This window comes from Phaeoacremonium minimum (genome assembly GCF_000392275.1).
Source record: "Phaeoacremonium minimum UCRPA7 unplaced genomic scaffold PA7_03_scaffold_351, whole genome shotgun sequence".
NCBI lineage: Eukaryota > Fungi > Ascomycota > Sordariomycetes > Togniniales > Togniniaceae > Phaeoacremonium > Phaeoacremonium minimum.
The window spans coordinates 50915-65389 of record NW_006921255.1 but is presented as its reverse complement, the minus strand read 5'-3'; the positions used below and the strand labels follow the sequence as shown (position 1 = coordinate 65389).

The window sequence follows — 14475 nt, the reverse complement described above, 5'->3', positions numbered from 1 at the left end:
GTTGAGTCTGTAATCTCTCTTTAAAAACTCTCGCAAGTTAAGAAAGGATTCTCTGCAACACAACCTTTCATCGTTATCATCATTGTGCTTGATAAATTTTGCGATTACAAACTAGACTAGTTGATTGCGCAATATTGAATTCTTGATTAATTTCCATAAATGAAGATCAAACACTTGCTTGCGTTAATTACCGCCCTGTATACTTGCGCTCAGCCCATCTGGCAGGGATATAGACAACCAAAGTAAAGACGAAAGCTAGCTCGTTTCCAATATCACCGCCAAAAGCCGGGTCTCCAATCTTCTTAGCCAGGACACCGACATACCACGTCTCGCTCATTCCCAGAACACAGCCGGCAATACCAGCCGCAAAAGCCAACCCTCCAGCATAGCCCACAGGCATCAGACTTGGTGTATTCCACGCCTCAAGATCATATCCCTGGTAACCCTTATGGCCAGCTCGGAACAGGTAGTGTTCGGTGAACAGTATAACGAAGAAGGCCGTGTTCCAGTAGCCCAGCAAGCTCAAGAAGTTTTCGAGGAAGGTCAACAATTTATCCCGCCCAACCAGCGCAAGCAGAATGATGGCAACGAACATCAGGGTAGTCCAAATGAAACGAGGAATAACAGCCAGGGGTCGTGCAAATTGCTGCACAGAGAGCCCAGCACTATACAGGGCCACTGCATTCATGGCAATTCCGGAAAGAGCCAATATGACCAGGAGGAACTTCGCGAAGCCCGTAGGATGAATGGCCGTTTGGATGAAGAAGCCGATGCCTTCATCATATGCCGCTGCCCAGTCCTCCTTGTTATTGAGAGCAGATCCACAAATAGCTCCAAGGATCATGCCAAACATTGTTGGTAAGCCTATAAGATCGTTAGTTGAGGGAGGCCTGCACAGCGCATGGAAGAAACTCACCGATCCCCAGGGTTGTCAGGATGAACACCTTGACCTTAGATGTCCTGACAGGGTATTCCACATAATAATCGGCAACAATGCTGCACCACGATGCTGATGACCCGTATATCACAGCGAAGAGTGTCAGGGCGGTGCCAGACAGTGTAGCACCTGTCAATTCCGTCTTTGTCTTGACATCCGCCGACGACGCTGCCTCGCCGTACATGATGATGAAGACTACGGTAAGCACCAAGCCAGCGAATTTCTCATACTGGAAGACTGCCTTCAAGCCCACGAAAGAGATAGCAAAACCGAGAACAGCAGCAATCGTGACACCCAATTCAGATCCAACCTTGCCATCGGAGACCGCAGACAGGGCCAAGCCGCCAGTAATGGAGCCGACGGATGACCAACCGACCTGCTCGACGACATTCAGGGCAGCAATCACCTTCGACGGCCACCATCCCATGGAGTATCGCGAAATTGAGACCTGACGCAGACCAGTTCCTGGTCCCATAGTGGCACACCATCCCTATATCGCGATCATGTTCAGTGATTGTTCCCCTCCTTTCTCTCCGTTAGTCTCAGAGCAAAACTCACAGTGACAGCACTGCCCAGCAGTGTTGCAAAGACAATAATGGCGATATTTCTATTCAGATCCAGGCCGAACTCCCAGCCCAGGAAGCCGGTTGCAAAGCAGCTGAGGTTCATAGTCGCAGACATCCATAGCAAAAACATAACTGCCTGGTTGTGCCAAACAGCGAACTGTGGATCTTTGTCTTCAGGTCGCTTTCGTGCAATTCCATGCGACTCAACACCGAGGCGGCGGTCCATTGCCTCTTCAAAAGAGCGCAGGCGACCGAGGAAGCCATGCTTGCTTGCACTTCGTAGATAAGGCGGCACCTCTTGCTCAGTGCTTGAGACATCGACAGCTGGTGTAGGCTCGATGCCGATCTTCTCTTCTTCGAGATAACGCTTGTCCTCCATGTTGGCTGGCATCTTGAATCAATCGAAGCAAGTCAGAAAGACTAGAACGGGGATTGAAAGATTAGCCAGAACAAGCCAGCAAGATAGAAGCACTGGGGAAGATAGAGCCACAACCCATTATAAAGATTTTCCTACTCAGCTATCTCACTCCCTAACCCACCTCACCCTCGGGGTGATCGCCCCATTGTCGAGTCTAGCTCCAGCTCGACCGACGGCCCAGCCGTCTCGTTGGGTGGAATCTAGGGCAAAGAGCGCACAAGGCCCCGGAGTCTGTCCGGACGCCAAGACCGTTTCGGGAAGCTGTTGTTAGGTCGCATCTCTTAGGCTTATCGGGCGAGGCGTCGAACCACTCAAATTTCGTGCAGAATCTGCTTCCCGCCCCAATTGCCGACCTAAAAATGTTCTGGAAAAGGCCAAGAATGGCTCGTGTGTGGGTGTACTAATGGCCCACATCATCTTAGCAGGAAAAGGTTGCCCTGCTATCTGACTCGGTTGGCGTGTCGTTCACAAGCCACTGAGATAGCGAGGTTGTAAGCTGAAACGTGCTTCCATTGATAACACATGATCGTTATGTGGTATTCAATGACTTTACTCTAGAAAGCTCTTTGGAGGTCTTTCAAAACCAGGGCTTATCATAATGAGTTATCTGACAGCTTACGCTAGTCGACATGCTCGAAATGATTGGGTCCAATGGCGGCCCGTGGTTATACGATGCGTACACCCGACCTGGGCAATTATTCTGCTGCTTACATGTCGGGTAAAGGCTTTATTACGAGAGTGATTATCACTTTAGATAGGGAACTTGCATGTGTTGAGACGAAGTGAAAGGAAGTCATCGCGGCTCCTACTAGATGCCGCTCCCATCTCCTTGGCGCTGTACCAAGCTTCCTTGGCAAGCCCCTAGCGCTTTTCGTTACAGGCTAACCTCCAGTACACACCCTGGTGGAGTGAAGTGTTATAAGTCATCAAGTCAGGTTTGGATGTAATCTTGCCTATCAGTATCCAAATTGTGTATTTTTGCACCGTGATGACTACTGACAGGTATATGTTTCGAAAGGTGACTATCTCAACGAGTCTGGATTTGAGTGCATCTTTTCAATTAGGTCCTGTAGCTTGCAAACCATGTGTCGACATATCGTTCAAATACAGCCCCAAATATCAAGGCGAATTGCGAACAAGACAACGAGCTCAGACTAAATACGCTTACCTGCTTTAGGCGAGGATGGGTACTCCTGAAGTATTCACATATATATAAAGGACTTAACTTGACAGATCCAGCGACTACATACCCTGCAGGGTACACTTTTCACAAGGTCTTCCAAAATGCGGATCCCTTTCACTTACCAATTGATCACTATCTAAATTGAGCATTACGGCTCATCATGGCATATGAGATTCACCCATGAACATCGTATTCTATTGGGTACAGCTCTATTGTACTACCTGAGGCTGGCTGCGTCGCCGCCGGATTACGGTACAACCTTCTTGGTGGAGTGATTTTTGTCGTCCGAGCGTGCTACTCCCTCGACCGAAGACCTATGGACGAGACTTATCTCGCGAATTCCGCAGAAACTAAACACTGGCGTTTGTTCGACCATTATTCCCGCAGACTTAAGGAGCGCAGAAAAACTGATTGTTAATCTGGAACTACCACCTCGAGAACAGCATCGTTGCCCTCTGCAAATAAGTTGTCCTTGAGAAACTGCTAGGAGCAAGTCTGCAAGGGTTATGACTGGGAGGAGAGTTCGGGCCTCGCTGGGATTGAAGTTGACACATCAGATTTCACAGTATCTAGAAAAAGCTAATTTTAATAATTCGATGCTAAGAATATTCGTTACTGAAGTTGTCATCGTGACGGCGTACTTCATAGTCGTGCAACCTAACTATGTGACATCAACTGCACTTACAGGCGACAGTGCCAATTCGTTCTTCAGAAGGCGGTAACGACCTTTCTAAAATCATCCACGAAAGGTTTCGACTCATTTCAATGTCCGTCTTTCTTCTAATCTTCTTTGCAGACGTGACACGTCAGTCTGGGTTCAAAATGCTATAGATATGAGCAGATTGTTGAGCAGCTTAATCCAAGAACAATTCTCATGGGTGAGTAACTGATACTCTAGTAGAACAATTGAAGACATCTACTATAATTGTGATTTGGACTAATACTAGTCACAAGTTTGTTCCAAGTCGTTATAATTAGCTGGCTCTTCTCCGGTAAAAGGAATGTGAAGAGCAAAAAGTCGACCTGGCGAATCTACAATGGGATGCTCTGCCTCACAGTGATGCGCACATCCCTCGCATCCTTCATCACTTATTTGAGAGACTGTCAGAAGTGCGACATGGAGCTCGTATAAGGATTAGAATTAGACTTTTGGTCAAGTACTCGCCGTGGCTACTTGACTACCTGTCAATGTAAAACCGCCAAATATCTTTTCTTGTAGGTTGTCCCATTTTGACCGAAACATCGCAGCGTGTACACAGCCCGACCTCGGCCACTTGCTAAGAAGGCCTCGAAAGTCCATATTACCACGCACTCAAAGATCACCGAGGTAGTCATGAGGCTTGTGACGGAGATCCTGTCGCCTTTCAACTTACACCCAAACGAATGTAGTTCTGAACAGAATTGTACAGCAGACAAGACGTCGCACCTACTGAGGACTAGTGAGCCTGCAAATAGATACGATAGTCGAAAAGCCTTGTATGATGAACTACTTCAGTAAGTATATGCCAACGGGGTGAAGAATACTGCGGTACGGCAGAGAGATATTACATGAATATAATGGCATATAACTTAGGGATAGGCTCAGTACCGATCATTCTGGGGTGTTTGCAGATACTGCCCGTCTTTCAAAGAGCTTGATTAACTGAGCATCATTGGTTCACCAGTGATGAGAAGATGTCCTATGGAAGTAAATAGCTGTTTATTACTCCAGCTTGTCAAGGTAGACAACGGTAATAAGTTGTCCTTTGGAAACAAACAGGTGTTATTATCCCAACTTGTCAAGATGAGCAAAGGCAATAAACCTAACGATCTAGTAAATATAGATTAATTCCCCGCAGACTGCTCGTTGATGAAAAGACCAATGGCACCTGTAAGAGATCTTCAATAATTGAATATAAATGTAGGGTGTGGAAGTATTCGAGTTGTATATCATCAGCTTATCACTGTAAATGCGAAGTTGCCTGATTTTTGGTTGATCTTGCCGATTCACGGAACACAATAGTGATTATGATACGCCACGTTCAACACGGATCATATTCAAAAAGCTAATAGTAATGCTTGATATTCCAAGACGTGCATCTCCGTCTAGCCGAGTGCGCCCTACCAAAGACCGCATGCTTGGCTACCTAGGTATCGTTGCGGTGTAAGTCGGCCGTCAGTGGGGAGGTGAACCCCGCTCCACGGTCCCGGGAGGCTTAACGTGGAGCCGAGGCACGGGGTAAGTAAGATGAGCCAGAAATCCGCATCATCTAATTCATCTCTTCCAAATCATATTCTTATCGCAAGTCATTCGTTTTTAACTGAAATTATATCTTGGTGGCGTCAGAAGCTCCGACCATAAGCACCCGTATAATCATGGCCCCTGAAACGAAACCAATCATCTTGTATCATTATGCCTATTCACCTTTCGCGAGAAGGGTGGTCTGGTATCTGACCCTTCGAGGCATACCGTATCAGCAATGCGTGAGTGAAAAGCCGACGCAGGATGACCCATGTGATTTGGTACATGAGGGCTAATTGCAAACAGCTACAACCGCCCATCATGCCTCGTCCTGATCTCGCCAAGCTGGGAATCAACTACAGGCGAATCCCAGTCTTGTCAACTGGACAAGATGTTTACCTAGATACTCGACTGATCATCCAAAAATTGGAACAGCTCGAGGTATCCAATCCCAAGCTTGGCGCTGACGGGCCGGAGAGAAAAGCCATCGAGAAGCTTTTAGAGATATTTGCCGTTGATGGCGGGATCTTCAGCCGCGCGGCGCAATTACTTCCATCCGATTTACCAATGTTGAAGGATCCGGCGTTCGGCAAGGACCGAATTGACTTCAACAACGGCAGGCGCTGGTCCCGAGATGACTGGACTGTCGTGAAGCCAGAGGCGATCAACGAGATCAGGAACGCCATGGAGTTCCTCGAGACGACGCTCCTAGCTGATGGTCGTGACTGGATCTTGAAGACCGACCAGCCAAGTTTGGCTGATATCGAAGGCGTGTGGCCACTCCACTGGATTGCTGGCATACCGGGCGCACTGCCTCCTGACCAGGTCTCGGCCGAGCGGTTTCCTAAAGTCTATGCATGGATCAATAGATTCCAGAAGGCCGTGTCTGCGGCCAAGAAAAGCCAACCGAAGCCGCTTGATATATCGGGAGACAAGGCGAGAGAACTGATTTTGAACTCTGGCTATAGTGATCCAGATGGTCAAGTCGACCCAAGTGACCCGCTAACCCGGGCTCACAACCTGAAGAGAGGAGAGCCTGTGACGGTTTGGCCTACAGATACCGGGTCGTCACATAGAGACGTCGGTCTTTTGGTCTCACTCGACGGAAAGGAGGTCGTCTACGAGACACAGCCGGATACCTCACCTAAGCAGGGCGTGCGAGTCCACGCCCCAAGGCACGGATTCAGAATCAGCCATGCAGACAGGGTTTCAAGCTTGAAATTATGAGCTCTTCACATTAAACCTAACCTGCCATTGCCATCTGGGCGGGTTCAATTGAGAAAGTTTGATTGATATGTGTAGCGAGTATATTCGGGCAGGCCATAACGATATTAGGTGTTCATCTTAATGCACGTTTGTGTCGCGCTACACATTTCATGCTGTGTGTCTCAGGAAATGTTAGGCAAACTAGTCGAAAGCATGAACGGTAGTCGAGTATCTGAATAACTTCGGTCTTCGCAGTAGGAGTAAAGCCCGTTGGTGGCGATGGCAAATAGTTATAAGCGAGCAACGTCGAATATTATGAACATGGGCGAGTATCGCGTATTTGACAACAGTAGTGCTCTCTGATTTGTGCTCTTTACTTTCAATTTGAAGTGTCCATAGAAAATATAGTATATCATAGAGTCAACAGTGATGTGACGGACACGATCAACTGGTGTTATTGATCACATGATACTTGCTTGGAGGTTCCGGGCGCCACCGAGCTTCACAGCTCGGATCGAACAAGGTGCCTGACGAAAACGAAAGTCACAGCTTGCAATTGAAGTACAATGATAGTAACAAGTCTGGTAATGAACTGGTAATCAACATTGATAACCAACACTGGTAACCAAGAGAAAAGATTGCTCGTCTTGATGCACTTTTGCTAGTAGGCAAACTGTTATTTCGTACACGTTCTGTCATCTCAAGCCAGTCCACAGAGAGCATCGTAGTGACTGTGCTGGCTGATGCGGAGACGGGTTAGTGCTTCGTCTGAATAAGTTTGGGGCAGCGGAATGACGACAAGCAAATCTCGGATAGATCTGCTATCTGGAGGAGGGTGGGCTGCAGGTGGAGAGGCGCCGGTGCGTTGGGATACTTCAAGCCATAGCTTCTCGGAACATCGATGTGCATATTATGACAAGGCACGGCCTGACGTCGTGCGGCACTTCTAAAGTGGAGAGTGACAAGAAATATGGGGCTTTCAGGAACCCAAATGTGATAACTCTGATCTGTCTTAACTTCCAACAACGAAAAGTAGCCCTCAGAAGGGAAGCAGCAGTTTGGAGGTGGAATATTGGGACGATCCAGCATGCCAATAATTCATAGCGGTTTCCAGTCATCCAAAACGGGTAGCTGGATTATCCGTGAATGTAAGAGAGCTTTTTGGTTGAATACTTCTCGGCCAGTAGTAAGTACGTTTGACTACTCTAAGTAGTATGCAAGGACAAAGCATCAAGATAAACTGTCAAGCAAACGCGTAGAAATTTCGGCAACACGAACCGATACTATTGAAGTCGTGCAAAGTAGCATAACTTGGCGTGTCTGGGTGATCTATGAGGAACGGCATAGCATTGCTGGTAGGCTGGCTAGACTAGGGAAAAGGAAACAACTAGGGGCATCTGTTTTCTGTCGGCGACTGAAGTCCTGCAGGTGATGAGAGAGGACGGCATCTCAGCGCCACCTGGCGTTACGTTCCGTTACGAGTTGTTGATGCAGAGGGAAAACGCCAGACGACGGGCTGGACTGGGTGCGAAAAGAGGAAATGATGTCGTCATTCTGCGACAACAGTGGTGGTAGTCAAAGCCCCCCACAGTGCGACTTTGGTGCTTCTTCTCCGTCCCCACGATAACGTTACCATGGTGCGAATTTCTGCAAGCGCGTCGAAATTGCTCCCGATGAGATATACAGGAGCCCGTGGGAATGCATAGGAGAGAATAGAGTTGATATAGAGTCAGAAACTGCCTCAACCTCTATCACGAAGCATTGAATAACGCACACTGATTTCGCGCTTGTGGCTGATGTATCCTTTTTCCTTCTGCCGTGTTTCGTAGAGAATCTGACTTTGCATGACGTAACAGCCTGCAAGCCGTACCGCAACGAGGCGGTCGATAATTTCGGCCAGTGTGGCATGCTTTAATTATCTAAACTCAAGTCCATCCCAGGCCGACGCGACCGGACGAATAGACCGGGCCATGTTAGATCTCGCTCTCCTTGCGCAAGGAGGTTTCTTTCGATCTTCTCTCCACTATAGTATGTCTTAAGTACTTGATGTTGAAAGAGAGAGCAGCAACATTCTGATTAGAAATGCGCCTGATGCATCGATCAGGACACCCAAACGGCGATGCAGAGAGAAACGGTGCGGGAAACTGGCTCGTCACACTATCCCGGTCGGTTTAGTGTCTGACGCAATTTCTTGCAAAGGGGGTCAGGGGGGGTCGAGCTTGGAAACGCTGCAGAGCGGGGCCATTTATTGGCAAGACTCATGATCTCATTCGATAAGAGAGCCCCGATCCATTTTGCCACGAAAGTACCGTCGTTCTCGTCTGCTGCTCTCAGTGGTTCAGTCTGGGCGTGAGATCTTCCGTTGGCGTTTCCAAACCTGCATCGCTTCCTTACGACACGGTTAAAACGGATGTATCCCCTGGAGAGGAGGCCAAGGGTGTGGCATCGGCCTCTTACCGATAGGAATGACGGTGTGCATCACTTGCAAGGTACCTGTTCACAGAGGCGAGACAGCCCGGCACGCTCTTTGAAAAGCGAAAGAAAGTTGGTGGTCTGGGATGTACTTGCGACGAGGTTGATAAATTCGTTATAGTCGGTTCATCTTAGCACACCTTTGGAGCATATCTAGGGCCAGTTCTGGCGTCTATGACTATGGTACGGATGCTGAAGACAGCATGAAAAGGTTAGAGGTGAAGAGCACACAGGGCTGAACAAAGTCGGACGTGAATCGTTGCCAACGCTGTTGTTCACCGAGCCTTATCATCATGGATGGCTGGACACTTCTCGTGACTTGCAGCCCCCTTACAAGTTCACATCCCGCAAGAGGGCGCATTCCAACGCCATGTGTGCGACTGCCGTAGTAGGCACTGTAACGCTACCAACTTAAGGTAGCGTCGACGTCCGGGGGAGCTAAGAAAGTGGGCAAGTGGAGCGGGGACAGTGTGGACTGGCCTGATCGCGGCCGTTTTTTTTTCCCTTTTCCTCGTCTGCTTACGGTGTCAGTAGACGCGATTTCCGTAGTAGGTGCTTGCTGACTTGGCGAGCTTGGGGGAACGGCGAGGAAGAGCGTGGTAGATGGAGCGCATGATTTGCGTGGACCGAGGACGCGATAGCCGTGAGATCGAAGATGATTTCTCAGGCCCAGACCACTCGCTCGATATTGGATTGATGGAGGGTAGGCAAGTAGCTGATACAGCGGACAACCTGCTTTGTAATAGGGATTTCTAGTATTTTGGCATTTGGGGTGGCTGCTGGGTGGTTGAAAAACAATGAGCATGCCCAAGTCACGGACCTTCTTTCCTTCTCTAGCAGAGAGAAAACCCGCGCACTGTGCAAGGGAGGGTACGTACCAAGTACATACTCAGGAAAAGTGGGCCGAGCCGTTCTGTGCGTGCCCCCTCTGGCGTGCGTAGGTTGTCCTTTTTTGCCTAGCTGGCAGGCTGGCAAGGTGCTTTGCCATGTCTGGGCCGTCTGGTCGCACCTGCACGCACCGACCCCCCCCAGAGCGCCGCCTTTTCCCCCTTCCTTTTATTCTCCTGCCTTCTGCGTCATAACCCAAGACCGCCCGTCTCTGACGTCTTTCCCTTCAATTCATACCACACAACATCACCCCCAGCAAAACCACCTTCGAGTGTCAATCCCGACTGCGTTACCGCAGAAAGGCAATGCAATAGCGTCGCAGCGCCTCTTGTGTCTTCCTGTGACCTCATCTGGCTTTTTTAACTTTCCCATCTCTCCTTCCCGTACCTTTCCCCACAAGAACGAGGCGTCGTCGAATTGCACAAGGCAAAATATAATACATCATCATCGAGTGTGTCGTCACAATGCCGGCCGCCGAGAGCAGACGCGAGTCCAAGTCCCCCAAACAATCCAACACGACATCATCGCCCAAGAGTGGTAAGTCTAGCTCCCCCTCTCTCTTTGCTCTCTCTATCTCGCGCGCATGTACACACACACACCACACCTCTGTATGCCCTCGCCGCTGCCGCAGGACGACGTCGCCAACAACGCTGCCTAGATGCCCAAACCGACCCTAAACAGCACGACGCCGCCTTGAAGCCCGATACCTCAGCGACTGCCGGGCCCGCCAAACCTCTCGCTCCTCCCCCTCGACCTAGCCAACAGCAATCTGCCGCGAACACTCCTGACTTCTTTACAGGCCCAGGCGGCTCTTTAAACCTGGAGCCCAATCCTTTTGAGCAGTCCTTCGGGGCCCCTGCTCCAGAGACACCTGGTGGCACCAAGCTACCTTCTGTCGCGGCTCTGACATCACCGTCATCATTGCTTCCCGGAAGCGGCGTGACACCTTTCAACTGGGGAGGTGGTTCTCTTCGGACAGGACCTCTTAGCCCGGCCATGTTGTCGGGTCCAGCAAACGACTACTTCAGCGAGGCTCACCATTTGCGAAGCGGCTTTACCCCCAACGAGTCGTCGTTGAGGACAGGATTGACGCCTGGCGGGAGCGGGTCTATGTTCCCGGCGCCCAGCCCCAACTCTCAGGCACTCTTCGCGCAACTGGCAAGTGGCGGCGCGACACCAAGCACGATCGATTTCCACCGGACGGCGATGAGTGCGGCTGCTGCTAAGCGTGACCAAGTACAACCTCAAACGCAACCCGCAGTTACATCCCAGCCACAGGAGATCTCCAACGGCGTAGTGCCAGTCAAGGCAGAACCGAAGGCACCAACAGGACCATTTGATAACCACGATAACGACGCGGCTAACGGCTTATTTATGTTGGCTCAAGGGAGGAACGGTAATCAACCTCAGCCTCAATTTCCAGTTGCACCACCACAGCAGGTTCACGGCCATCCAAACACGATCCCTCAACAGGTTTCGAACACATCGCCACAAATGACTAATGGTAACGGGTCCATCAACGGACAATCTATGCGAGGTATTAGCGAAGCTGGCAGTGCGATGTCAGATGAAAGTGAACAGGCTCCACCTGCCACTCGCGGCAAGGGCAAACGAAATTCAGGCGCCGGAGCAGCTACTACAAATGGAAGACGGAAAGCTGAAGAGCCTCCTGCCAAGGGTCCTGCAAACAAGAAAGCCAAGACCAACGGTGGTGCTCCATCGGTCAATAGTAATGACGACGATGATGAAGATCATTCTGACGATGACTCAAAGATGGACGGACCCAAGTCAAAGATGACAGACGAGGAGAAGCGGAAGAATTTCCTCGAGCGCAACAGGTAAGCCTCATCTAAATTAATGTATGAGCATAGAGCAATTGCTGATCAACTCTAGGGTTGCTGCTCTCAAATGTCGTCAACGAAAGAAACAGTGGCTTGCCAACTTGCAGTCTAAGGTGGAAATGTTTAGCTCCGAGAATGATGCTTTGACAGCTCAGATTTCTCAACTTCGTGAGGAGGTTGTCAACCTTAAGACATTGCTTTTGGCCCACAAAGACTGCCCCGTAACACAACAGCAAGGACTTCATGGTGCTTTTATGCAGCAGGCAGCCATGGAGCCCTTCAACCCACAGATGAATCCTTATGGCATGGCTGCTCCTATGCCTGCTCAACAGATCATGGCTGGACAGGGCCAAAGACGGTTCTCATGAAGTCCACCTAATTTTCTATGAGATCACGACCATCAATGAAGCATCGGGCTGGCAAAAGCATGCTTGCTCTTTTGCAGGACTTGATATAATATAGGTGACTGAAACGGTGGGAAGGGCGCGAAAACTGATTTGCTCGCATTTACTTGGGCAACGCTTCGATGTTTGCAAGAGCATCGTCAAGAGCCAGGAGCTAGTTGCTGTCATATCTTGTGATTGATAGCTGACTTTCCATCTCTCTGGCATGTAACAACATCCTCTTCGACAAGAAGCTGCCTTACGGTGTTTGGTCACGGCTGTACAAGTAACATCAACAGTCCAAAGGGGAACGCGAGAGCAATAGGTAAGGACTTGTCTCTGTCCTACCTTGTGCGACCTCGTGGTCCTCCTGTAAGTATTGTGAATTTGGTCAAGGGGGCATACACATCAAAATAGGTGTTAGGTTGGGGAGTCAGGTTGCTTTGCTGTTGGAGGCGTTCCGGCTGAGCGTCTTTGAGAGGATATTGTCCTCGATACGCATCCTCGTCTCCCGTCTGGCTTCGCACATATTCGAGTAGCACCAGGTAACAAGCTACGGTTTGTAGCACGTAAACAGAGAATACGAAAGCTGATAAGATTCAAATAATGCCATTACCTTCTCAATTGTGATCTTTTGTTTGCTGGTATGGTACTCGCTAATGCACAGCTCAAGGACTGCTTTTTCGTCTATCGAAGATGCAAGGTTGAGTAACAATGAAATATGTCTAAAGATGAAATGAACGGGAATAATATCAGCTTCGATCCTGAAGACACGGTGAATAATTGAGGGTAGACTGAGGGATACTAGTACAAGCACTTGGGGGTAGGCTGAGTCCTGGAGAGCCGCGTGTCCTGAAAGGGGTTAGCGTCAAGTGCTGGCAAATGAGATTGATGTAAACAACCTAGGGAAGGAGCAGCCCGCCTGTTTTCGCGATCACCACCATTTCTTACGTCCACCGGCGCTACACACCCCTCTTCGGCCACCGAAGAGCATCAATTAAACAACCAAGTTCATGCCATCTCCGCTTCGACCACTGCAGCTTAATTTGATTTGCGATTGTTCAATTGCGCGATTATCGACGCGTCCGTCGTAAGCCGGAGTCACGGAGGGGCCCAATCGCATCCGGGGCTGGACACGCGCCAACTTGGGAATTCGACGAACACGTTCACCCAAGCAACTGTACTAGATGCCTACGCAGCCAGGCCGCCATCCATGACGACCGTTATACGGACTCGGGAGCCGCTACAAGTCTTGAGCATGGGCAATCAGCCAGAGCGCCGGAAAAGCAAACGTCTTGCGGGTGAGCTACCCCACAATGAGCATCGCGACTGGGCGTCGAAACCTAACGTCAAGACTATAGCGTCCTCAGTATACGATGAGCAGGATGACGATTTTCTCTTTACGCGCGTGTCGAAGCGACAGAAAACTGCACAGCAAGAAAACGAGCCAGAGCCGGCGGCTGCGCCCGCGAAGAAGGCGGCAGGGAGAGGCAAGCAGAGCAACGCTAGGAGGCGCGCATCACCATCCCCAGCCCCTCAAGAGGGCCAGGAACCTGTAGCGACATCCAAAAGGCCGACGAGACGAAAAGCTAGCCAGACAGCGCCGGCCGTCCCAGATGAAGTCCCAGTTGCCAAGACGCGCAAGACAGGGAGGCGGACGCGTTCTTCGATCGAAAAGACAGGACGAGGTGGTGAAACGACAAGGGTAAACACGACGGAAGATGACGATCGCGTAACAGCTGTGGCAGGGACGCCTATGGACGTGGAAAAGGGCCAAGGCGATATAGGTTCAGATTCACGACAGATTGCGCTCCCCTTCAGCGATACGCCCATCAACAATCGGAATAAAGAGTTCAGAAAGAAGGCCGGAGGCGCGCGGAGGAGCAGTCTTGGTATGCGTGGCCGGCGGGCAAGCTCATTGATCGAAAATGGGCACAGCGCAATACCGCATCGAGAGGTCGACCCAGCTGAATTCTATAAGCATATTGAAGCCGAAGGTCTTAGCGAACCAAGGAGAATGAAGCAGCTCTTGACGTGGTGTGGTGAAAGAGCACTATCAGAGAAACCACCACTGGGGTCGTCCAACTCAAATGCGATTTTAGGGGGTATGTGATTTCCAGACCTATGGCAAGGGGTAGAATGCTAACTAGTCATAGCACGCGCGATACAAGACCAACTTCTCAAGGATTTCTCCTCAAGATCGGAATTTTCAGACTGGTTCAGCAGGGAAGACGAGCCAAAACCTACAGCAAAGAAGAAGCAAATTGTCATGAAACCCAATCCTCGGAACATCGAGCATGAACAGAAGATTGCAGAACTTGAAGCAAGAATTAAAAGGTATGTTAATTTGCTATCCAGTC

General features: G+C 49.8%; 3 protein-coding genes across 3 annotated transcripts; 2 read left to right on the top strand and 1 right to left on the bottom strand.

Annotated features, from left to right (window-relative positions):
* Positions 1-187: 187 nt before the first annotated feature.
* Positions 188-1894, bottom strand: UCRPA7_4572 (putative nucleoside protein; the record flags this gene model as incomplete). Its single annotated transcript, XM_007917123.1, has 3 exons — positions 188-864; positions 917-1427; positions 1496-1894. The coding sequence occupies 3 exons, from the start codon at positions 1892-1894 to the stop codon at positions 188-190; spliced, it is 1587 nt and encodes a 528-aa protein (XP_007915314.1).
* A 3752-nt stretch (positions 1895-5646) lies between these two features.
* On the top strand, positions 5647-6552 carry UCRPA7_4571 (putative glutathione s-transferase protein; the record flags this gene model as incomplete). The annotated part of the gene is made up of 1 exon (XM_007917122.1): positions 5647-6552. The coding sequence occupies one exon, from the start codon at positions 5647-5649 to the stop codon at positions 6550-6552; it is 906 nt and encodes a 301-aa protein (XP_007915313.1).
* Positions 6553-11385: 4833 nt separating this feature from the next.
* Positions 11386-12100, top strand: UCRPA7_4570 (putative bzip transcription factor protein; the record flags this gene model as incomplete). Its single annotated transcript, XM_007917121.1, has 2 exons — positions 11386-11729; positions 11785-12100. 2 exons carry the CDS (start codon positions 11386-11388, stop codon positions 12098-12100), a joined length of 660 nt encoding a protein of 219 aa, XP_007915312.1.
* Between the last annotated feature and the right edge of the window lie 2375 nt (positions 12101-14475).